General features: G+C 42.4%; 1 protein-coding gene across 2 annotated transcripts in view; it reads left to right on the top strand.

Annotated features, from left to right (window-relative positions):
- The window catches only part of ulk4 (unc-51 like kinase 4), a 527,384-nt gene that overhangs the window by 265,623 nt on the left and 238,153 nt on the right, over positions 1–23,608 (top strand). For both annotated transcript variants that reach the window (XM_052015441.1, XM_052015440.1), the window contains exon 25: positions 6,156–6,212. In XM_052015441.1, the coding sequence (XP_051871401.1) occupies positions 6,156–6,212 (57 nt within the window). The remainder of the gene's footprint in view (positions 1–6,155; positions 6,213–23,608) is intronic.

Here is a 23,608-nt window from a genome sequence, read left to right as displayed (position 1 = left end):
ACAAATATTAAAGTTTTAAATAAGTAACTCCATTCAACCCGATCAAAGGCCTTCTCAGCATCCAAAGATATCACACATTCCGATACTTCCTTAGAGGGAGAGTAGATAATATTCAGTAAGCAACAAATATTAAAATGAGAATAACAATTTTTTGATAAAAACCAGTCTGGTCATCAGATATAATTCATGGTAAAATATTTTCCAATCTACAAGCCAGAACTTCAGATAAAATTTTAACATCAATATTGAGTAAAGATATTGGTCTATACGGAGAACATTCCATTGGGTTCTTATTTTTTTAAGAATAAGTGAAATGGAAGCTTCATAAAAAGATTGTGGTAACCTACCCAATTTAAAAGAGTCCAAAAAAACAGAACATAAATGAGGTTTAAGCAGTGAGGAAAAGGCCTTATAAAATTCTCCAGGAAATCCATCAGGACCCGGAGTCTTTCCAGAGTGCCATGAGCGTACAACCTCGGCGATTTCCTCATAAGAGATAGATTGGTCCAACTGTTTTCGGTTATCAACAGAGAGTGTAGGGATGTTTAATTGGTCAAAAAAATTATTCATTACAGTATTATCTTTAGGAGAATCAGAACTATGAAGTTTAGAATAAAATTCTCTCAAGGTATCATTTATTTCTAAATGATCAGTTGTCCTCTCACCATTAGCTTTGCAAATTTCTTTAATTTGCTGTCTAGCAATAGAGGTTTTTAATTGGTTAGTCAGTAAATTACCTGTTTTGTCTCTATGAATATAAAATTGACTTTTATCTTTAAAAATTTGACTTTCAATTGGATATGTTAAAAGAAGATCATATTTAGTTTTAATTTCAACTCGCCTTTTGTATAAAGCAGGATCTGGATTCAAGGCATATTTTTGTTCTAGTAGATTCAACTGATTAGCTAAATCAACTCTCTCTCTGTTAGCTTTTTTCTTAACGCTTGCCATATTTGTCCTCTAATGAAGGCTTTAAAAGCATCCCATATAATAAGACTAGAAGTCTCTTCCGGTGTATTCTCTTTAAAGAAAAGAATAATTTGTTTCTCCAAATATTTTTTAAAGTCTTTATCAGATAACAAAGTTAGATTAAAATGCCAAAATCTGTTTGTTTGAGGGAGTCCAGGGAAGTTTAAAGATAAAAACACAGGAGCATGATCTGAAAGAGCAATCTCTTTATATTTACAGGATTGAACTGATGGAATCATTTCACTATCAATAAAAAAAAAGTCAATCCTTCAATACGTATGGTGAACGTGAGAGAAAGATGAATATTCCCTATCTTCTGGATGTAAAAAGCACCAAACATCAGTAACGCCAGATTTCATTAAAAACAATTGAAGAAATAAAGCTGATTTATTAAGAGCTGCTGGTTTACTAGATGACCTATCTAATCTTGAATCTAACCAACAATTAAAGTCTCCTCCTAAAACCAGAGAATAAAGATTCAAATCTGGCAAGAGTGTAAAAAATTGTTCAAAAAATCCTGGATCATCCATATTCAGGGCATAAATATTGGTAAATACCATTAATCTATTATCTAATTTCCTGATACTATAATGAAACGTCCATTAGTATCAGATATTACCTTGTGTTGAACAAATGAAAATTTACTATCTATAAAAAAATTGAGAGCCCCTAGATTTAGCTTGGAAAGAGGAATGAAATTGCAACCCTTTCCATCGACTACAAAAGCGTGAGATATCACAATTATGTATATGAGTTTCTTGTAAGAAGATAATTGGGACCTTAAATTTTTTAATATAGGCAAAAATCTTATTTTGTTTCACAGGGTGATTTAACCCTTTCACGTTAAAACTAAGTAAATTAATAACTTGATCCATTTTAATATTATTTAAATGCAATTAAAGAGAAAGGTTAATAAACAAACCAAACTAGAATGTAAATTCAAACCAAACGGCAAACTTTCAGATAAGGTAACTAAGCAACAGACTTGGCTAGGAGCCCAAAGCAGCTTCCAAAGAAAGAACCCATCCCCCCTCCCACCACCCAAGGACAGAAAACCGACCAATAGATGGCGGCGGCTAATCCTACAGACAGCTTTAACCCAAGCAGTCCTGCTCCTTATGTTTCAACGTTAGGTAATTGCATCCCAGTCAAAACAGTAAATTGGAAAAAAAACACGGTTTCAAAGTTATAAAATAATAAGTGTGCATATTAAGTCTTGTTAAAAAAAGAACCCCCCTCCAAAAAAATATATATAAAGTAACATATCAAAAAAAATCAAAAGTCAAAATACATGGACATTCAAGGTATTAATAAAGGGATACCAAGAATAAAAACGATAATATGGAATCAATTAGTCCTCAGCTTCCAGAAACTCTTGAGCTTCTTCAGCCAAACAAAACCACTTCTGCGCACCATTTTTCAGAATAATTCTAAGTCTTGCAAGATAATGAAGAAAAGGCTTAAAGCCTTTGTTATAAAGTTCTAACATGACCTTTTTAAATTTAACGCATTCATTCATAACCTCAGGAGAGAAATCTTCAACAATTCTGATCTTGTAATCTTGGTAATTAATCATCCCTCTTCGACGGGAGTCACGAATTAGAAGCTCTTTAATTTGAAAGTCATGCAGACAAATAATGACTGACCTGGGTCTGTCCCCCATAGGAGGTTTGTACAGTGGTGATCTGTGTGCTCGATCAATCTTAGGCAGAGATTTTAAAATAGTAGGAAATAATTGAGCCAAAAGATTTGCAAAGAATTCCATAGGCTGGTTACCTTCAACTGATTCTTTAAGACCCAGAATACATAGATTGTTTCTTCTACTTCTGTTGTCTAAATCGATAAGCTTCTGCATTACTTTTTCATTAGACTTTGATTGCTTTTTACCAAGCTTTCCAAATTCATCAATTTTCCCATCCAGAATCAAAAGAGTCGCTTCATTTTCTTTAATTCGTTTGTCATGATCATCTAAGGTTTTTTGAATAGAATCAAACTTGGAATTAAGCTATCAAAGCTGCTCAGAAGAGTCATCTGTGTGTTTTCTAAGCAATTGGAAAATAGATTCCAAAGTTACAGGAGGATCATCTTCCTTAGTAATTTTCATAGCTTTGGCACTCCTGGAAGTAAAATCACGTTTAGAATTATTACTAAGGATGAGAAAAAAGCATTTCAAACCGGGTTGAAAGAGTTAAATAAAGTAGGAGCAACAGCAAATAGCTGTTACTCCATTAATGACCAGCAGGCTTCTCCAAACCTTTCCTATCCATGAACCTGTTCAAATATCTTTTAACATTGTAATTGTACCTGCCTCCAACACTTCCTCTGGCAGCTCATTCCATATACCCATCACCTGTGTGAAAAATATGCCCCTCAGGTTGTCTTTAAATCTTTCCCCTCTCACCTTAAACCTGTGCCCTCTAGTTTTAGACTTCCCTACCCTGGGGAAAAAATCTGTGAGCATCCACCCTATTTATGCCTCTCATGATTTTATAAACCTCTGTAAGGTCACCCCTCAGCCTCCTTTGCTCCAGGGAAAACAGTCCAGCTGATCTAATCTCCCCTTGCAACTCGGCAGCATCCCTGTGAATCTTTTCTGCGGCCTCTCTAATTTAATCACATCCTTCCTTCGTATGGCAGTCAGAACTGCACACAATATTCCTAGTGCATTCTCACCAATGTCTTATAAAGCTCCAACATGATGTTCCAACCCCTGAACTCAGTACCCTGTCCGATGAAGGCAAGAATGCCATATGGCTTCTTCACCACCTTGTCTACCTGTGCCGCCACATTGAGGGAACTGTATACTTACACTCCTAGTTCTGTCTACACTCCCCAGGGCCTTGTCATTTACTGTGTAAGTCCTGCCCTAGGTTAATTTCCCAAAATGCATCACTTCACACTTGTCTGAGTTAAATTCCATCTGTGATTCCTTTGCCAACTTTTCCAGATGATCTGGATCCTGTTGTAACCTCAGCCAACCTTCTTCATTGTCCACTACACCACCGATTTTGGTGTCATCCACAGTCTTACTAACCATGCCACCGACATTCTCATCCAAATTGTTAACAAATAAGACAAGCAGCAGAGGACCCAGCAGCAATCCCTGTAGCACACCACTGGTCACAGGCCTCCAATCTGAGAAACAACCCTTCACTACCACCCTCTGTCTCCTTCCACCAAGCCAATTTTGGATCCAATTGGCGAGATCACCCTGGATCCCACGTGATCTAACCTTTCAGACTAGTCTACCATGCCGGATCTTGTCAAAGGTCTTCCTAAAGTCCGTGAAGACAACATCTACCACCCTGCCTTTGTCATTCTTCTTGGTCACCTCTTCAAAGAAACTGAATTAAATTCGTGAGACACAATTTCCCAATGCATAAAGTCCAGCTGATTGTCCCTAATCGGTCCTTGGCTTTCCAAATGCTGGTTGATCCCATCCTTCAGAATCCTCTCCAGTAACTTTCCCACCACTAATGTTAGGCTCACCAGCCTGTAGTTCCCTGGCTTGTCCTTGCAGCCCTTCTTGCATAAAGGCACAACATTAGCCACCCTCTAGTCCTCTGGTACTGCAGTCATGGCTAACAATGAAACAAATATCTCTGCCAGGGCCCCAACAATTTCTTCCCTTGCTTCCCATTACTCAATTCACATAGAACTCCTACTGTCATTTGATAGAGGGCTTGCACCTCATCATTCATAAACATAAAAGGAATAAGAGAGGGGCTAGCACGGTGATGAGGTTACACTATAGGCCTCCCAGTAGTCTGTGGGAATTGGAAGGGTGTTAAAGCGATCTATGTAACTGACCAAAGCTCAACATTACTCGATTCCTAACTTTTTTGTGTCTGCCTGTTTTGCTATAAGTTAAGAAGGGTTTTGAGTTTATCAAGGTACAGTGCTGGATACTTGAGCAATTTTGTTGTTATTTATTGTAGCCAGTGCAGCAGTTAAGTATCTAAGATGCCACACAGGTCAGCTGTAGAGTACAACTCAACTGGCCCAACAAATGATGTACTTTGGACTGGTCACAGAAAAATATTGCAGTTTGATTTTTGAGCTTCCATCACAAACCATTGTTTATACAAAAAGTTTATATTTGCATCAGTCTTGTTTTTATTATGTTCAAGTCAAGCCACCTCTCATTTTTCCAAACTCCAGTGAGTTGAAGGCTTTTTTTCAAATGCTTCTAAAGCATAACTACCCTTCTTTAAATAAGGAGATTTGGATTCTACAATGTACTCCAGCTGCAATCTCGCCAATGCCCTATATAACTGAAACATTATCTCCTGACTTTTGTATTATATTTCCCTGGCACTAAACAATAATATTCTGAAAATCAAATAACTGCACCTGCTGGAAATCTGGAATAAAAACAGAAAATGCTCAGGCAGCACTTGTGGAAAGAGAAACAGGGTTAATGTTTCAGGTCGAAGACTCATTGTTAGAATTGAGACAGAAATAGATGCGTTAGCTTTAAGTTCCAGTGAGGTAGGGGTAGAACAATTTCTGTTCAGGTGAAGCCAGGGATTGCAGTGGGAATATGCTGTGGATGAAGCATCTGGTTGATAGAGAAATGAGAAAACAAAGGGATGTGTAAAAGCTAGGATGTACAGGCCATTGATCTAGGAAATGCCCAGCAAATCAGGTGGCTCCTCCCCTTGGAACTGTTCATTCTTGTTGGAATGCATTTATTCTGCATATTCTGAAAGGTCACCTTAAATGTCTGCCACTGCATCCCGTTTGGCTGATTCCTTATCCTAATTTCCATTGATTTCAGAGGAAAAGAAAACCATTCACTGGTTTGCTGTTGCCCAATTTGCATGACATCAAAGTCAAAATTTACCCTCAGTATATTTACTGATTCCACCTAACTCATCTAGAATGAGTAGTTTAAGGAGAGGCTTTGTTTGTGTCTGTATAATACCAACTTCTGACTGCAAACTGAAAGAATCCATTTAGAATGTTTGTCCTGATCTTTATTGTTCATATGGATGCAAGTTTTATGCAGCACTTTATCAGATCTCTCAGATACAATGGAGATACATTACTTGGATGTTGTCACTGTTACCTGGGCAAGTATGTGTTCTGTGCATCTTAGTAGTATAGAAACGTTCAGAGAAGTTTAATATTTGGCACTGGCATTATTTACAAAGATTGTGAATTATCAATTATCTATTTTTCAGGTATTTAGACCACAGATTATCAATGAGGAATTTCTTATCAACTGTGGAGCATTGCTTGTAAGTAATGGATTATTACTGTAGCTGACTTTAGAAAATGGGAACAAAGTTGGATTTATATAAACTTGCTATTTACCATCCTAAGGTTGTCACAAACAACCATCTTTGCCTCTCTAATTTTTACACCTCTATCAGGTTCCCCACTGCCCCCCTCCCCCCCCCCCCCCGCCCCAACCTCTTCTGATCTAAGGAAAACAAGCCCAGACTCTCTAGTCTCTCCTCATAACTGAGATAGTCCATCCCAGGCAACATCCTGGTGAATCTCCTCTGCACCCTCTCTAGAGGAATCTGTGGTGATCAGAACTGTACACAGTGTCTAGTTCTGGCCTAACCAATGATTTATAAAATGGTACCATAATTCGCTGCTCTTGTATTCTCTGTAATGAAGGTTAGCATCCCATATGCCTTCATTATACCCTACCTACCCATGCTGCCACCTTCTGGGATCTCCAGACTTGTACATCAAGATCCGTTTGTTCCTCAATGCTCCCTAGGGCCCCACCATTCATGGTATATGCTCTTCCCTTATAGGGTTACCTTCTGACTGTATATGAATGTGCCTCTGCATCTTGTACATCTGAACTGACAGTGGGACCAGACTTACCAAGGAATTGTGAAGGGGAGTTTAGGGACACTTGACTTTAAGTTATAGTTATGTCATATTGCTTGACTCGTCTGTCAGACAGCTCTCCCAATTTAGAGGCCAGCCCCAGATATTTGTAAGGACAACTCAGAAAGTTTAATTTGGAAGGGAGCATGTCTGAATTTGGTGACTTGGTCATTGTCGGGTGATCTATCAAATGTTATTCTTGCTGTGTTTTAGTGTAGCAGCTCATTTGTTAATTTTTTGTGATACAGTGTTGGTGTTTATAGATAAAGCTAATTCTGTTTCTAGGATTTAAATGTTTTACTTTTTACTCTTGCTTCAGTTTTGGTTTTTCTCAAGTTTTAATTAGTGCCCACAAAATTTGATTTATTTTAATTATTCAAAAAATTTGCCAATAAAATTTATTAACTTTTAGTTTCAATAAGTGCAGCTAAATCAAATGCCAAGCAGGTCATGGGCTGAAATGTCATGATTCTACATCTATTCTGCAGCTTTAGGGTGAACTTTGCCATGATTTGGTAAAAAGAATTAAGAAAAAATAACAGCATCAGAGACAATTTGGACAGACACATGCCAGGTCGACTTATCAAAGATTGGGTGATATTGTTTTACTGCATCTACAAACCAAGCCCTACAAACAAATGATAGCCCCACCCCTTGACATCACATCTCTTGGCTGTTTGCAAATATTACCAATCATAATCTGGTAACTAACCCAAGCATTCCAGCCTTTAACCTTCCAAGGAAAATCTGGACGACCCTCAACTACTTGAAGACAGGTCAAGGAACATATAGCCGCCTATCCCACTGGTGAAGCATGAGGAACAGCCCAAGTTGTAACTGTGGCTGCCCAGGTCAGGTCATTGCTTACATCTTGAGCTCCAGCACATTGAGGAACATACCCGGCATCATCACAGCCATTTATCTGAAAGGCATTGGAAATGGATTGAAGCTTGGTATTGAACTGTGACTGCTTCTACAGCCAACATTATTCTGCTTGTACAGTGTTGTTTTGTAACCATGTGACTGGCACAGTTTTTGAACTTCATGCAAGGAAAAGGAATCTAGCTTCCAAAATGCCTTCAGATTTTAAATTTCCATATGTTGGTACATGCCTTCTGTTTAAGGTTCCATTTTATTTCCTTTTCTTAGCTCTTTTAACGTGACTTCCCTCTGTAGCACTGGTGACAAAAATAAGCATTTTTGTCTATGGATTGTATTCTTGTTGCTTGGTCAGAACACACCTGTAAAAAAGGATCACACAGAGCAGAAAACCAGGAGACTAGAATGTCCACTGGTGGATTTCTTAGTTTAAATTGTACGGGTGGTGTGGGAACAAATTTCTGGCAGCTTGCCAAACACCACTTGACTGTTAACCCATTCCCTCAAGTCAGCCATCATTCCAAGGCAGGGAACACACCACTATCTTGCCTCCAAATGAATTCCATGTTGAAATTTGTTCTTCCTGAATAATTCTGCATCAGTGTCGCAGTTTCAGAATTATTACCTTGTGTAAGAAAACCTTTGCTTCAGGGACAACGTCATCAGTCTGTTGTTTTGTCCTATTCTAACTTGTTTTCCACAAGCAACATTTGTATTTCCGATCTGATAATAAATGTAGGTAGTACGCCTCTGAAGAAGTTTTGATGTTAGTCATTTCCTTGGAACATGAAGAGGCTGTTCAGCCCCTTAAGCCTGTTTGTTCATCCATTGTTGATGGATAAGCTATTTCTTAACTCCATTGATCCTCCTTGTGCACAAATCTATTGACTTTCTGTTTGTTAAGTCAAATCTGAAGCTCAATAACTTTTAGGGAAAGGAATGCCGGATATTCAATGAGATATTCACTAAGGTTAAGCAGGCTAAACTATAGCACATTGGTTAAATTGCAGGACTAGCAATCAGAGTTCTGGACCATTCATCCAAAGATGTGAGTTAAAATCCCACCATAGCAGCCAGTGAAGTTCAGTTCAGACAGTTACTGATCTCATTTCCTCTCAAGGTCTTCCTTCCTCTGCCTCCAGCCTCATCCCCACCAACCAGACACAAACTACTTTTCCCTCCTCCTGAAAATCCACAAGGAGATCAGTCCTGGGGAACCTATCACTTCAGTCTATTCTTATCCCAGAGAACCTATATCTTCCTAGCATGATTTTGTTCATTCTAATAGCCTCTTCCCACTTGTATGATAAAACTGATGTCAACGGGCATCAAAGGATAACCTTAAGGTCAGAAGTGAGAATTTTCACTGATGATTGCACAATGCTCACTTCTTTTTCAATTCCTCAGCAAGCAAAGCAGTCTATACATACTTGCATGTATCAAAGCTTGATAAGTGGCAAACAACATTCATGCAAAAGTGGCTGCAATGACAATCTTCATCAACAATCTTCACCACATAGCCCTGATATAACCATCACCATGAACACCACCATCAGCGTCCTGACCAAGAAACTCAACTGGACCATCCTGATCACCCTGACCACCCTGACCAGAAACTCAACTGGACCATCCACATAAATACTGTGGTTACACGAGTAGCTCAAACACTGGATATCCTGTGACGAGTGACTCATCTCCTGATACCCTTTCTATCATCTATAAGGCAGAGGTCAGCAGTATGCTGGAACCACTGTTGACTTTTCTGGATGAGTGGAGCTCCAGCAACTCTCAAGATGCTTCATACCATCTAGCCCATTTGACTGGTAGTTCAACAACCACTTTAAATATTCATTCCCTCCACCAAAATGACTGCAGTGCGTACTGACTACATAATGCACTTTAATTACTCTTCGAGGCTACACTTCCCCTACCTCTGATTTCTACCACCAGAAAGGATGAAGGCAACAGGCGCATGAAGACATCACCGGTTGCAGGTTCTCTTCCAAGTCGCACACGATCTTGTCTTGGAAATATATTGCTGGTCCTTCATTGTTGCTGGGTCTAAATTCTGGAACTTCTTGCCCAATAACACTGTGAGAGTACCTTCACTAGAGGATTGCAGTGGTCCAAGGAGGCTGCTTCTCAAGGGCAATAAATACTGGCCTGCCAGATCCCAAAAAATGAATAAAAAAATGTTCATGGCACCTCTGATGCTCTCTGCCACTTTGACATTTTCCAGTTTCCTGGTCTGAGCTGGCTCATTTTCACCATGGATCTCTAATCCTTGTACATCCTTGTCCCACATCAACATGGCTGGTGGGGCCTTCACTTCTTTCTTGAACAGAGGCCCAAGCAGGCCCCCTCAACACTACCCTCCTCCTCCTCCTGGATGAACGTATTGTAACATTGAAAAACTTTTCCTTTAATTCTTCATTTCCTCCAAACCAAAAGGAACATACATGGATCCAAACTACACCTCAGTGTCAGTTCTATGCAGGGCCTTCCCTCACCACTTCCTCTGGTACAGTGATGACTGCATTGGTGCTCACACAGAATGTGCCATCGCAGTCAATTTCAATCCTGCTGTCACCTTTGCATGGTTCATCTCTGGATCTTCCCTTTGCTTTATTGACTTCTCTGTTCTCATCTGGAGAAAGATAAACATCCATTTGAAGTACACAGACCCTTACAGCTATCTTGATTATACATCCTTTCACCCTGCTTCTTGTCAAGACTGCATTCCATTCTCCCTGGTTTATCCTGCTCCATTGTATCTGTCTTGGTGGTGATAAGTTCTGCATCAGTGCTCCTGAGATGTCTTTCTTTCTGCATATGCTGTTTACCACAGTTGACAGGGCTCTCAACCATGACTGTTCCATTTTCTGCAATCTGCTCTTACCCCTTCTCCCATAAATGGCAAGGATATTGTTTCCCTTATCATATACTGTTAATGTATATTAACAAATACTGTTAATTTTCAATCCACTAAATTAATCTGGCAAGATCAGCATTTATTAAAAATCTTAACCTATCTCCATATAGTCCTTTGTCTTATTCCTCCTCCCACTGTACTTTGAAAACTATAAACCCTCCACTCTCCCCCATTCCAAGTAAGAGTCCCTGACTTGAAACATCGACTGGTTTCTCTTTATACGATGCTGTTTGATCAGCTGAATTCTTCCAGATTTTCTAGTTTTGCTGAGATCTGTAGTTTTATTTGTTTCTGACATTTATTATCCATCCCTGATTTTGCCATGACATGGAGGTGACAAGGCACCAACTTAATGCTGTGTGTGGAAGATCGTGTCATCATGCTGTTCGACAGGAAATTCTGGGATTTGGGCTCTGGCAGTGAAGGAGGAGGTGGTGTGTGACTTGGACCAGAAATTGGTGGTGGTAAAGTTCCCTTCACTTGCAACATCCAGATGGTAGAGGTAGTTGGCTTGGGAGATACTGCTAAAGAAGGCTTGAAAAGTTCTTGCAGTGCATCTTGTAGATAGTATTGACTGCACTAAATGCAGATGGAGTAAATGCATAAGATGATGGATGAGGTGCCAAAAAGGTGGGTTGGTTTGTTCCAATAATTTGTTGAGTGTTGGTGGAGCTATATTCATCCAGTGAGTGGAAAGCCTTACCATCCCAGTCCAAATTTGTAGGTGGTGGAAAGGCTTTGGGGAGGAATGCCAAGAGATGATAGTAGCTGCAGAATATTCAGCCTCTGCCCACGCAGCCAGAGTTACTGTGAAAATAAAAAAAGCTGCAGATGATGGAAATCTGAAATTAAAAGGGACAGGGGTAGAGGTAAAAGAGGTGGGGGAGTGGCTTTGCTGATCAGGGACCGTGTCACAGCTGCAGAAAGGGAGGATGTCCTAGAGGAATCGTCCACTGAGTCAGTGCGGGTGGAAGTCAGAAACAGAAAGGGAGCGATCACTCTATTGGGAGTATTTTCACCACCACCACCCCCCCCCCCCACCCCCAGTAGCAGCAGAGATGCTGAGGAGCAGATCAGGAGGCAGATTTTGGAGAGGTCCAAAAATAACAGGGTTGTTGTCATGGGTGATTTCAACTTCCCTAATATTGATTGGCACCTCCTGTAAAGGGAATAGATGGGGCAGAGTTTGTTCGGTGTGTACAGGAAGGATTCCTGACACAATATATGGATAGGCTGACTAGAGGAGAGGCCATACTGGACCTGGTACTAGGCAATGAGCCTGATCAGGTCTCTCGGTGGGAGAGCATTTTGGAGATAGTGACCATAACTCCTTGACCTTTACCATAGCCTCAGAGAAGGATAGGAGCAGATGATATGAGAAAGTCTTTAACTGGGGGAGGGGGAATTATGATGCTATTAGGCAGGAACTTGGGAGCATAAATTGGGAACAGATGTTATTTGGGAAGTGCACAGTGGAAATGTGGAGGTTGTTTAAGGAATACTTGCATGGGGCTATCGATAAGTTTGTCCCATTGAGGCAGGGTAAAGATGGTAGAGTGAAAGGATATCATGTCAAGAGGAAGAAAGAAGCTTACCTAAGGTTTAGAAAGCATGGATCAGACAGGGCTCTGGAGAGTTACAAGGTAGCCAGGAGCGAGCTTAAGAATGGAATTAGGAGAGCTAGAAGGGGGCATGAGAAGTCCTTGGCAAGTAGGGTCAAATAAAACCCCAAGGTGTTCTACACATATGTGAAGAATAAGAGGATGACTAGAGTGAAGGTAGGACTGATCAGGGATAAAAAAGGAAACACGTGCCTGGAGTCGGAAGAGGTAGGGGAGGTCCTTAATGAATACTTTGCTTCGGTATTCACCAGAAAGAGAGACCTTGACGTTTGTGAGGATGGCGTATGACAGACTGATATGCTAGGGCATGTTGATGTGAGGAAAGAGGATGTGCTGGAACAATCGAAAAACATTAGGATAGATAAATCACTGGGGCCGGATGGGATGTATCCAAGGTTATTACGGGAAGCAAGGGAAGAGATTGCTGCGCCTTTGGCGACGATCTTTGCATCCTCACTGGCCACAGGAGTAGTGCCAGATGATTGGAGGGTGGCAAATGTTGTTCCTTTGTTTAAGAAAGAAATTAGGGACAACCCTGGGAATTACAGACCAGTGAGTCTTATTTCAGTGCTGGGCAAATTACTGGAGAAGATTCTTGGAGACAGGATGTATGAGCATTTAGAGAAGTGTAGGCAGATTAGGGACAGTCAGCATGGCTTTGTGAGGGGCAGGTGATGCCTCACGAGCCTGAGTGAATTCTTTGAGTATGTGACAAAGCACATTGATGAAGGTAGAGCAGTGCATGTAGTGTACATGGATTTTAGTAAGGTGTTTGATAAGGTTCCTCATGGAAGGCTTAATCGGAAAGTCAGGAAGCATGGGATCCAGGGAAACTTGGCTGTGTGGATTCAGAATTGGCTGCCCATAGAAGACAGAGGATGGTGGTAGTTGGAGCGTATTCTGCCTGGAGGCCGGTGACCAGTGGTGTTCCGCAGGGATCTGTTCTGGGACCCCTGCTCTTTGTGATTTTTATAAATGACTTGGATGAGGATGTGGAAGGGTGGGTTAGTAAGTTTGCTGATGATACAAAGGTTGGTGGTGTTGTGGATAGTGTAGAAGGTTGCTGTAGATTACAACAGGATATTGATAGAATGCAGAGCTGGGCTGAGAAATGGCAGATGGAGTTCAGCCCAGTTAAGTGTTAAGTGATACACTTCAGGAGATCGAATTCAAAGGCAGAATACAAGGTTAATGGCAGGACTCTTAGCAGTGTGGAGGAACAGAGGGATCTTGGGGTCCACGTCCATAGATCCCTCAAGGTTGCCACACAGGTCGATAGGGTTGTTAAGAAGGTGTATGGAGTGTTGGCCTTCATTAGTCGGGGTATTGAGTTTAAGAGTCGTGAGGTGATGTTGCAGCTCTCTAGAACTCTGGTTAAACCGCACTTGGAGTATTGTGTTCAGTTCTGGTCGCCTCATTATAGAAAGGATGTGGAAGCTTTAGAGAGGGTGCAGAGGAGATTTACCAGGTTGTTGCCTGGCTTGGAGAGCATGTCTTATGAAGATAGATTGAGCAAGCTTGGGCTTTTCTCTTTGGAGCGAAGGTGGATGAGTGATGACTTGATGGAGGTGTACAAGATGATAAGAGGCATAGATCAAGTGAAGAGTCAGAGATTTTTTCCCAGTGTGACAATGGCTAACAGGAGGGGACATAATTTTAAGGTGATTGGAGGAAGGTATAAGGGGGAAGTTTTTTTACATAGAGAATGGTGGGTGCGTGGAATGTCCTGCCGGCAGCAGTTGTGGGGGCAGATACATTAGGAACATTTAACAGACTCTTAGATAGACACATGAATGATAGAAAAATATGGTCTATGTGGGAGGGAAGGGTTAGATAGATCTTAGAGCAGGATAAAATGTCGGCACAACATTGTGGGCTGAAGGGCCTGTACTGTGCTATGTTCTAAATCAGAAAATGCTGGAAACACTCAGCAAGTCAGGCAGCATCTGTGGAGAGAGAAACAATCAATATTTCCGGTCTAAGACCCTTCATCAGAACTGGGAAAGAGAGAAATACAAGTTAGTTTTCAGTAAGACAAGGTAAGGGAGGGATGTATAGAACAAAGGGAATGTTAGGGTGATAGGGAGAATTCCAATGGTTTAATGGGGGGCAGTTACCAGCACATTAGGCCTCTTGGTAGGTGTAATGAGTTGTTAATGGTAAGTTGGTGGGATCTACCTGGCAGGCCAGTCTGTATAAGTGGGATAAGGAAAACTGAGCCAACATGAAATAAAAATGGAAAATGCTGGGAAAATTCTGCAGGTCAGGTAGTATCTGTGGAAAGAAAGACACAAGAAATTGCAGCTGGTGGAATTTGGAGCAAAAGCTATCTGCTGGAGGAACTCAAGAGGGTTGAACAGCTTCTGTTGAGGGAAAGAAATTGTTGATGTTTCGGATTGAATGTCCTGATGAAGGGTCTTGCCCTGAAACATTGGCAATTGCTTTCCCCCTACAGATGTTGCTTGACCTTCTGAGTTTGTTTTTTGCTCTGTGGAAAGAGAAACAGTCCAACAATTTAGATGGACCCTCCATTACACCTGAGAGAGAGAGAGAGGGGGAGAGAGAGAGAGAGAGAGAGGGAAACGTTAGTCTAGGTAGCAGCAAAGGTGGGGGGGGGGGCAATGAGTGGATCAAAGGGAATTTCTGATCAAGTGAAATTATGTGGTAGGGCATTCAGAGTGACAATTTGGAGGTTCTGTCCCAGGTTTTCATGAAAAATCTTAAGAGAAACAAAAGAACATTTATTTTCCCAAGCTACTTATATTCTGCTAATGATCTTAATTTGGCATTTTCCCCTTGAGTTTCAAATTCATTAATGTAATGTGGTCATTACTAGCAAGACCAATATTTATTGCCTGTCATTTTGTATGTACATGCCAGATAAAATGCCAATCTCACTGTTTTCTGTTTATGCACGAGGCCGTTACCAAACATCACAATATTCACTTCTTACTTGACAGAATTTCATATATTGCAGCATGTAGAATTTTTCCTCTTCAAAATTTTCAGATTTTACCATGTAATATTAACATGAAAATGCTGACACCTGTCTCTCCTAACATAGAATGCTCACCAGACTTCAATGAAAAAGCTGTCTTTTGCATCTAGTATTTCAGCTGAGAAACTGTGTTTAATATCCACTTAATATTATTGTTATTAAAATTTTATTTTAATAACATAATAATAAAATAATATTTTTAAATTATTATTAAATTATTAAAAAATAAATATCCACTTAAGCATTTTTGAAATGCAAGTATTAAGAACAACTTTACCTGTGGTGTATTGCGAGGAATTGCTTGCAGCCAAAGTTATGTCGATCATGAAGTTAGCCCAGGCACTTATGTTTCTAGGTGTCAGTTACACAGTTGATGAGGTCACACATTGCTCACCACACTATTCCTCCATTATTGGCATGAACTAGAAATATTGTATGCAATCTGTAACCTTTGCTGAAGTCTCTCAAAAAAACCAGGAGCACATCATGCTACTTTGTAGCACTTCTGTCCAAAAGCACATAATATAAACACTGGGAGATTTAACTGGACTGCTGAGAACTTCCTGCAAGTTATTCAAACAACTTAAAGTTCACTGAACATGCTCAAACTAATGGAATGCTTTCCTCTGCTGCTGATGTACTCGTTCCCTCACTAATGACACCATTGGCATTGCTCCATCATTAGCCTTTCTAACTGAGGCATGTTAGGGTCTGCAGCAATACCAACAAATGCCACGCTAGTGTCTGTTCTCCCTGCACAATGCAGGATGTTATTTTCCCTAAATGAGAACAAATTTCAATACTGTTGGTGTGTTTAGAATCACTTAATGAAGGTCAAAAGTAATAACATCACACACCCCAATGTCTTTCCAGTTTCATTGCCTTGTGTGTGTTTAAAGCTTTTGTTCTATGTCACAGAGTTCCCTGCATGGATGTAGTCTGGCTGCTGGAAGGCTGCACACTTTCATTTTGATTCTGCACAAGTTCCCTGACCCTCAAGAAGTTATTGCATGGGTTGGCAAGCTATGGACTGCTGCCTGAGGCTAACTGAGGGAGCAGTCTGGGATGGTTGGCTATGGGGCACAGATGACACAGATACTTAAGAGGCTGTGGTGAGAGTTGACATTACTTTCATTTGTTTTTGTAGCTTCTGTATTTGTATGTTGGTCCCATTTCTCATCTGTGGTGATACGTAGGATTTTGATGATGGTAATACGATTGGACATCAAGTGTACTACTCTGTCATATTGGAGATACTTATTGCCTGGCATTTTTGTGGTACGAATGTCACTCGCCACCCATCAGCCCATGCCTCATTATTATTCAGGGTTTTGTTGCATGCAGGCATGGACTGCTTTGCTTACATGGAGATCCAATGTAGTTGAACATTGTGACATTGTGCTATCACCAATGAACATCCCCACTTCTAACCTTATGATGGAAGGAAGGTCATTGATGAAGCAGCCAAAGATAACTGGATCTAAAGTACTGTCCTGGGGATGATTGATGTGGAACAACCAGAACCACATTATTTGTGCAGGTTATGAGTTCAAACTTAGAAATCCCTTACCCTTTGAGGCCCATTAACTTTAATTTTACCAAAGCTTCTTGATGCCACACTTGGACAAATGCTGTCTCTGTGTCACTCTCAACTCACATCTGGAATTCATGTTGTAACTGAGGTGGTGCTGGTAAAATCAAAGTAAGCATTGATGAGAAGATTATTGGAGATTAACTGCTATCTATTGATAGTACTGTTGATGATACCTTCCACCATATTGAGAGTAGACTGATTGGATTTGTCCTGTTTTTGTGAATGTGATATACCTGAGCAATTTTCCATACAGTCTGGTATGTGCCAGTGTTATGACTCTACAAGAACATACAGTACTTAGTGCCATTGTAAAGGGGATATCAGCAACTAGAATCTGTTAACCGAGTGCTCTCTCAGTGACATGCTACCATTTGGACTGCTTCACCATTGTTTTGGCCTCCAACTTGAACTGAGCTGGCTGACACCTGATCTCAGGAGCCCGTTTCCTACTGTCACCACTATTCTGAGCAGGACTCTGCCTGTGACGAAGAGGAGTTTAAATGGTGGGAAGCATGTCTCTGTTCCTGCTCGAAAGAAATGTGTTCCAGAATGCCTTTTCTCTGCTCTTGCAGGAGAACAATCTACTCATGAGTAGCATCTCTGTGTTCATGGAGAGCAGTTAGTTGCTCTTTGTTCAGGTAGTGCTGGGTCGTCTGAAAAGCATTAATGTGGATAAGTCCCCTGGGCCTGATGGCATTTAACCCAGAATATTGAAAGAAGCAAGTGAGGAGATTGCTGGGGCTTTGACAAGGATCTAGCAACAGGTGAGATTCTGGAGGACTGGAGAACAGCAAATGTTGTGCCTTTGTTCAAGAAGGGAAATAGGGATAATCCAGGTAATTATATGCCAGTGAGCCTATGTCAGTGGTAGAGAAGCTATTGAAGAGGATACTGAGGGATAGGATTTATGAACATTTAGAAAGGCATGGCCTGCTTAGAGACAGTCAGCATGGCTTTGTGTGGAGCAGCTCATGCCTTACAAACTTGATAGAGTTTTTTGAGGAGGTGACAAAGCTGCTTGATGAGAGTCAGGCAGTGGACGTTACCTACATGGACATTAGTAAAGCATTTGATAAGGTCCCTCATGGTAGGTTGATTCAGAAGATCAAGATTCATGGAATCCAGGGTGACTTGCAAGTTTGGATCGGAACTGGCTTGCCCATAGAAAACAGAGAGTAGGGGTGGAAGGCTGTTATTCTGGCTGGAGGTCTGTGACCAGTGGTGTTCTGCAAGGATCAGTGCTGGGACCTCTGCTGTTTGTGATAAACAGGAAGTCCCTGATTTACAACCGCCTGACTTACGAATGCCCGTACTTATGAACCGACCTTTGTGGTTGGTTCGTAAGCGGGCCTGGCCCCCGATCCTACCACGGCGGCGCTACACCTTCTTTGGCCCAACCCCGGGCCAAGTGTGTATGTGTGGCTGGGGCCATATGCGGCCACGATCCCCGGCCCAAGTGCGCATGCGTGGCCGCGATCCCCAGCCCAAGTGCGCATGCACAGACGCTGTTCCGAGTTACATACAAAATCGGGTTACAAACAGTCTCAAAAACGGAACTCATTCGTAACCCAGGGACTTCCTGTATAGCAATGATTTAGATGAAAATATAGATGGGTGGATTAGCAAGTTTGCAGATGACACCAAGATTGGTGGAGTTGTGGACAGTGTAAAGGACTATTGAAGAATACAGCGGGATATAGATCAGTTACAGATATGGGCAGAGAAGTGGCAGATGGATTTTAAGCCGGGTAAGTGTGAGGTGTTGCCCTTTGGGAGGTCAAATGAAAGGAGAAAGTATACAGTTAACGATAGGCCCCTTAATAGCATTGAGGTACAGAGGGATCTTGGGGTCCAGGTCCTTAGTTCACTGAAAGTGGCTACACAAGTGGATGAGGTGGTAAAGAAGGTGTATGAAATGCTTGTCTTCATTGGGAGGGGTGTTGGTAGAAGAAGAAGGAAGTCGTGCTGCAGCTATGTAAAACTTTAGTCAGACCACACATGGAGTATTATACGTGGTTCTGGTTGCTCCATTATAGGAAGGATGTGGAGATTGTGGAAAAGGTGCAGAAGTTGTTCACCAGGATGCTGCCTGGATTAGAGGGTATGAGCTGTAAAGACAGTTTGGACAAACTTGGTTTGCTCTCCTTAGAGCGTTGGAGGCTGAGGGGAGACCTGATAGAGGGTTTTAGAATTATGAGAGACATAGATAGGGTAGACAGTCAGCATCTTTACCCCAGGGTAGAAATTTTAAACACCAGAGGACATGCTTTTAAGATTAGAGCAGAGAAGTTAAAAGGCGATGTGAGGAGCAAGTTTTTTATGCAGAGAGTGGTATGTGCCTGGAATAGGTTACCAGGGGTATTGGTATATTATTGTCACTTGTACCGAGGTACAGTGAAAAACTTGTCTTGCATACCGATCAATTCATTACACAATGCATTGAGGTAGTACAGGATAAAAACAATAATAGAATAGAGAGTAGAGTGTCACAGCTACTGGGAAGCACATTGCAGGTAGACAATAAGGTGCAAAGTCATAACAAGGTAGATTGTGAGGTCAAGAGTCCATCTCATCGTATAAGGGAACCGTTCAATAGTCTTATCACAGTGGGATAGAAGCTGTCCTTGAGCCTGCTGGTATGTGCCCTCAGGCTCCTGTATCTTCTGCCTGATGGAAGAAGGGAGAAGATAGAATGACCCAGGTGGATGGGGTCTTTAATTATGCTGGCTGCTTCACAAGGCAGCGAGAGGTTTAGTCCATGGAGAGGAGGCTGGTTTCCGTGAAGTGCTGGGCTGTGTCCACAACTCTCTGCGGTTTCTTGCTGTCCCGAGCAGAGCAGTTGCCATACCAAGCCATGATGCATCCAGATAGGATGCTTTCTATGGTGCATCGATAAAAGTTGGTGAGTATCAAAGGGGACATGCCAAATTTCTTTAGCCTCCTCAGGAAGTAGAGGCGCTGGTGAGCTTTCTTGGCTGTGGCATCCGCGTGGTTGGACCAGGACAGGCTATTGGTGATGTTCACTCCAAGGAAATTGAAGCTCTAAACCCGCTCGACCTCAGCATCATTAATGCATTCAGGTGCATATACATCGTCCCCATTCCTGAAGTCAATGACCAGCTCTTTTGTTTTGCTGACATTGAGGGAAAGGTTGTTGTCATGACACCATGTCACTAAGCTCTCTATCTCCTTCCTGTACTCCAACTCATCATTATTTGAGATATGGCCTACTATGGTGGTATCATCTGCAAACTTGTAGGTGGAGTTAGAGCAGAATCAGGCCACGCAGTCATGAGTATATAGGGAGTAGGGTAGAGGACTGAGGATGCAGCCTTGTGGGGCACCAGTGTTGAGAATAATTGTACAGGAGGTGTTGCTGCCTCTCCTCACTGATTGCGGTCTGTTGGTCCGAAAGTCAAGTATCCAGTTACAGAGGGAGGTGTTGAGTCCCCGGTCTCAGAGTTTGGTGATGAATTTGCATGGAATTATAGTATTGAAGGCGGAGCTGTAGTCAATAGACAAAAGTCTAATGTAGGTGTCTTTACTGTCCAGATGCTCCAGAGCTGAGTGTAGGGCCAGGAGATGACATCCACTGTAGACCTGTTACAGCAGTAGGTGAATTGCAGTAGGTCGAGGTTTTCCAGGAGGTTGGAGATAATGCATGACCAGCCTCTCAAAGCAGTTCATGGTGGTGGATGTCAGAGCCACCAATCAGTAGTCATTAAGGCACATTACCTTGTTTTTCTTAGGTACCGGGATGATAGTGGTCTTCTTAAAACAGGTGGGAACCTCAGATTGAAGCAGGGAGTGGTTAAATATGTCTACAAATACACCTCCTAGCTGATATCTATCAGCTAGCAGGTGTATTTGTAGACATAGTTAACAGGGCCAGGTACACCATCTGGACCAGATGCTTTCCTTGGTTTCACTCTCTGGAAGACTGATATTACATCCTCAACGATGATCATGGGTTCAGTTGCATTGGAGGCTGTCACGATGGATGATGACTCCCCTTCTGTTCAAAACTTCCATAGAATATGTTAAGCTCATCGGGAAGGAATGCGCTGTTGTTGACTATGCTGCCTGACTTTGTTTTGTAGCCCGTTATAGCATGTAAGCCCTGCCACAACTGACGGCTGGTCTGGGACTCTATTTTGAAACGGTATTGTCTCTTGACATTCCTAATAGCTTTATGGAGGTCATATCTTGATTTCTTGTACAGGTCAGGGTCACCTGACTGGAATGCAGCAGTCCTTGACTTCAGTAGGGAGTGGATCTCCCAGTTCATCTATGATTTCCAGTTTGGGAACACCCATATTGTCCTCTTTGGTACACAGTCCTTAACACACTTGCTGATGGTCCGTGATGGTGGTGACATACTCATCAAGGTTGGCAGCTGAGACTTTGAACATGGACCAGTCCACTGACTCAAAGCAGTCATGTAGAAGCTCATCTATTTCATCAGACCAGCACTGCACAACTCTCTGTACTGGATCCTCCCATTTCCATTTCTGTTTGTATGCAGGGAGAAGGAGCACAGCCTGGTGGTCTGATTTACCAAAGTGAGGGTGAGAGGTGGCTCAGAAGACATCTTTGATGGTTGTATAGCAATAGTCAAAGTTGTTAGGGCCCCTGGTGGGACAGGAGATATGCTGGTAGTACTTTGCTAACACACTCTTGAGATTGGCCTGGTTGAAGTCACTTGCAGTAATGAAGAGGGCCTCAGGGTATCTTGTCTCAAGGTTGTTGACCACAGAGTATAGTTCATTGAGTGCAGGCTTGATGTCATTCTGGTGTGGGATGTAGACTGCCACTAGTATAGCTGAAGTGAACTCCCATGGCAGGTAGTATGGTCGACACTTCACTATTAGATGTTCCAGGCTGGATGAGCAGGAACTCACCAGGACCGTCACGTCTGAGCACCACAAGTTATTGATTAAGAAGCAGCCCCCTCCGTCTCTAACTTTGCCCAAGGGCTTCTCAGTCCATTTGGTGGATTGAGAAGCCCTCAGGTTGTATGGCACAGTCAGGTGAAGCAGGTGTAAGCCACGTTTTGGTGAGACAGAGCACACAGCAGTCCCTCAGTTCTCTTTGGTAGGTCAGTCTTGCCCTTAGTTCATCAACTTTGTTCTCAATGGCTTGGACGTTAGCTAGTAGTATGCTGGGGTGGGGGGTCTTATATCCACACTGTTTCAGCCTCACCTGCAGCCCAGCCATCCTACCACAGTTCTGAGGTAAGTGACTGCGACTCGTCGGGCCTGGAGTGATTGCTTAAGGACAGACCTGGAGTAGTAGTGGAAGCAGGCAATTTAGTGGAGTTTGAGAGGCTTTTAGATAGACACATGAATAAGAAAGGGATGGAGCGATATGGATGATAAATAGTTGGAGGACATTTAGTGTAAATCAGCATCAAGATCGGCACAACATCATGGGTGAATGGCCTGTCCAGAGCCGTACTGTTCTATGTTCCTGGAGAACTGTGAGCTGCTTGTGGTTTGCTGCCCTGTTTCCACTGAGAACAGCAGGCTGCTCGTGAATGGAATCTCTCAGCTTAATGAGAACACTAAATTTCTCTACTGGTAGTATTCCACTGTTCACAGCAAAGACCAGATCAGCATAAGACCATGTCAGTATAAGACTATATGGAAACAGCCAGACGTTGTGTCACTCGAATTTATACTGCACAGAAACAGGTCCTTCCAGCTCATCAGGCCCATGCTGGCAGATGACATTAGTTAGATTGGCATCACAGTTGATGCAGATACAAGATCATAATAAGACCATAAGATATAGGAGTAGAATTAGGCCAGTCAGCCCACCAAATCTGCTCTGCCATTCAATCATGGCTGATTTTTTCTTCAACCACATTCTCCTCATAACCCTTAACCCCCTTACCAACCACATGGTGGGCCAAAGGACCATGTTACTATATTGTACAAATGTTCAAAACAGTCATGAGGGTGTCTTCTGGTGACCTACTTAAAGGAAGTAGGGTGACAGAAACGAAACATTATTGAGCAAAACTGGCAGATCGCATTTCACAAGTGGCACTGATGGTATGTGGCTTGGAGGTCTCTGAGCTGGTCGAGATTCTTCATATTTCGACCATATTTTTTGTGAGGTCATGTAACTTGTTCCACTCTTTCTCCCTTCAGTGGGGATTCCCACTTCTTCGGCCACAATCTTTGAATGATAACCCTGGTGAGTCCCCTGGATCTCCAGTAAAATGGACTTCCCTCCTGGGCCCTTCCTTTGTCACTGGGATACCAGTATCCCTCCATGAAAGTCTAGTGCTCTCGCCATCAGTCCTGCCACTTTGCTTTCTTCCATGGTAGTAGAAATGTGTGACGTTGTTATCAGGCCTCAATGTGATGTATGTCTAAGTTCTCAAAAGTGCGGGAAGCAGGGCTGTGGGTGAGTGGGGAGTGCAGGTACTGGGGCTGTGGTGTTTGGTTGGGGAGTGCGGAAAGTGAGGCGCCATGGTGGGTGGGTGGGAACTGAGGCCATGTGGGTGGGTGGGAGAGTGGGAACTGGGGTCATGGTGGCTGGGAATTGGGGCCATGGTGGTTGAATGGGGAGTGCAGGAAGTGAGGCCATGGTGGGTGGGTGGGAGAGTGGGAACTGGGACCCTGGTGGGTGGGAAATGTGGGAACTGAGGCCCCAGTGGGTGGGTGGGGTGTGCAGGAACTGGGGCTGTGGTGGATGGAGATGATACACCAGAACTAAAATCCTGGTGAGTGTCATAGAGTAATACAGCACGG

The sequence above is a fragment of the Pristis pectinata genome, chromosome 5 (genome assembly GCF_009764475.1).
Source record: "Pristis pectinata isolate sPriPec2 chromosome 5, sPriPec2.1.pri, whole genome shotgun sequence".
Classification (NCBI taxonomy): Eukaryota; Metazoa; Chordata; class Chondrichthyes; order Rhinopristiformes; family Pristidae; genus Pristis; species Pristis pectinata.
This window is presented reverse-complemented; position numbering and strand designations above follow the sequence as displayed.